General features: G+C 50.5%; 1 protein-coding gene across 1 annotated transcript in view; it reads left to right on the forward strand.

The window, feature by feature from the left end:
• Window positions 1-557: 557 nt before the first annotated feature.
• Window positions 558-1,749, forward strand: part of LOC310781245 (membrane-associated guanylate kinase, WW and PDZ domain-containing protein 1-like) — a gene marked incomplete at its 5' end in the record, with an annotated part of 202,682 nt that continues 201,490 nt past the window's right edge. Inside the window, one exon of the mRNA XM_083641815.1 lies at window positions 558-858. Within this exon, the coding sequence (XP_083497941.1) occupies window positions 558-858 (301 nt within the window). The remainder of the gene's footprint in view (window positions 859-1,749) is intronic.

A 1,749-nucleotide genomic window follows, 5' to 3' on the forward strand; every position in this document is an offset into this window, starting at 1 on the left:
GTCGGTGCGTCCCCCTGTACGGTTTCTCCGGTTCCCAGCGCGAGCGAGCGCAGGAACCAGATAGGATGAACTTGTCGTGTTTACCTGCTTAAAGGCGCCCGGTGGTGGTCGTGTGAAAAGCTCAGCCTACTTCTCTGAAGGTAACACTTTCTGTTCGTATAAAGTTAAAAGAGGAAGAGAGCCGACAGAGGAGTCAAAACAAGAAGATTAAAGAGAAGAGCCAGGAGTCTTTTGTGAAAGTAAAGAGAGCGGATTAGATCATCTCCCACGCGCTGATAGATAGCGCGTGCTGCTATTAAATATGTGGGAACAACAACCGAAACAACAACAACACTCGGGATTTTGATCCAAATGGGATATTTACAAGTGCTGCGACTTCGGGAAAGTATGCCTTGGTTTAGAAGAAGGGTGAAGATAATTCCAAGTTGGAGTGAGTGATGATGTCCAAGCAGCAACCTGAAGTTGTCTTGTGTCCTGGGACTATAATATCTCTCCGTGGTGTGCTATGCATTGGCTGATTTTGGTAGCATTTTGTAGCGGAACTATAAACGGGTATCATGTCAAAAGTCATCCAGAAGAAGAACCACTGGATTACCAAAGTGAACGAGTGCGCGGTCCTCCGGGACGCCCGCGGCGAGCTGAACGTGGAGCTGTGCGGCGGCGCTGAGTGGGGAGAGTTTCCATACGTGGGACAGGTTCGAGGGGATGCTGTGGTTTACCAGAGGGGGGAAGTCCACGAGAAGGAACTGCTGCTGGAAGTGGAGGGACTGTCTGTGTCTGGACTGCCCCTCTACGACATATTGACTGTGATCAAGAGCTGCAATAAGGGTCCCATCAGGTTGAAAACAGTCCGTCAAGGTAAGTCCATGAAGTATTAATAGCCCAATAGTGGTTCTCAAAGTTGGCCGTCCGGGGACCCCCCAGGGGGTCTTTGAGGGAGTTCCAGGGGGGTCCCCCCTGGCAAATCTTTTTTTGACAATTTATTTTCACTATAACTCCATCCATAATAACACAATGACAGAATGTATGGCTACTACACACACACGCACACACACACACACACACACACGCACACGCACACGCACACGCACACACACACACACACACACACACACACACACACACACACACAGTGATTGTATATAATAGCCATGTGGCACAGCATCTTAAGCACACAGTGAGATGGGGAGCTCCATGCATGTAAAGTAGGGCAGAGTAGGAGGTCATCTCGTCTCCAGCAGCATGGGATCACAGCTTGACATGAAGCCGCCCTGACAGTCATCCTGCCCCCGTGTGTCTGAGGCCACAGACACACTGAGGTTACAGACACACTGAGGCCAACAGACACACTGAGGCCACAGCCACACTGAGGTTACAGACACACTGAGGTTACAGACACATTGAGGTTACAGACACACTGAGGCCAACAGACACACTGAGGCCACAGACACACTGAGGTTACAGACACACTGAGGCCAACAGACACACTGAGGCCACAGCCACACTGAGGTTACAGACACACTGAGGTTACAGACACATTGAGGTTACAGACACACTGAGGCCAACAGACACACTGAGGTTACAGACACACTGAGGCCACAGACACACTGAGGTTACAGACACACTGAGGCCAACAGACACACTGAGGCCACAGCCACACTGAGGTTACAGACACACTGAGGTTACAGACACATTGAGGTTACAGACACACTGAGGCCAACAGACACACTGAGGCCACAGACACACTGA

This window comes from Poromitra crassiceps (genome assembly GCF_964638095.1).
Source record: "Poromitra crassiceps genome assembly, chromosome: 8".
Taxonomy (NCBI): Eukaryota; Metazoa; Chordata; class Actinopteri; order Beryciformes; family Melamphaidae; genus Poromitra; species Poromitra crassiceps.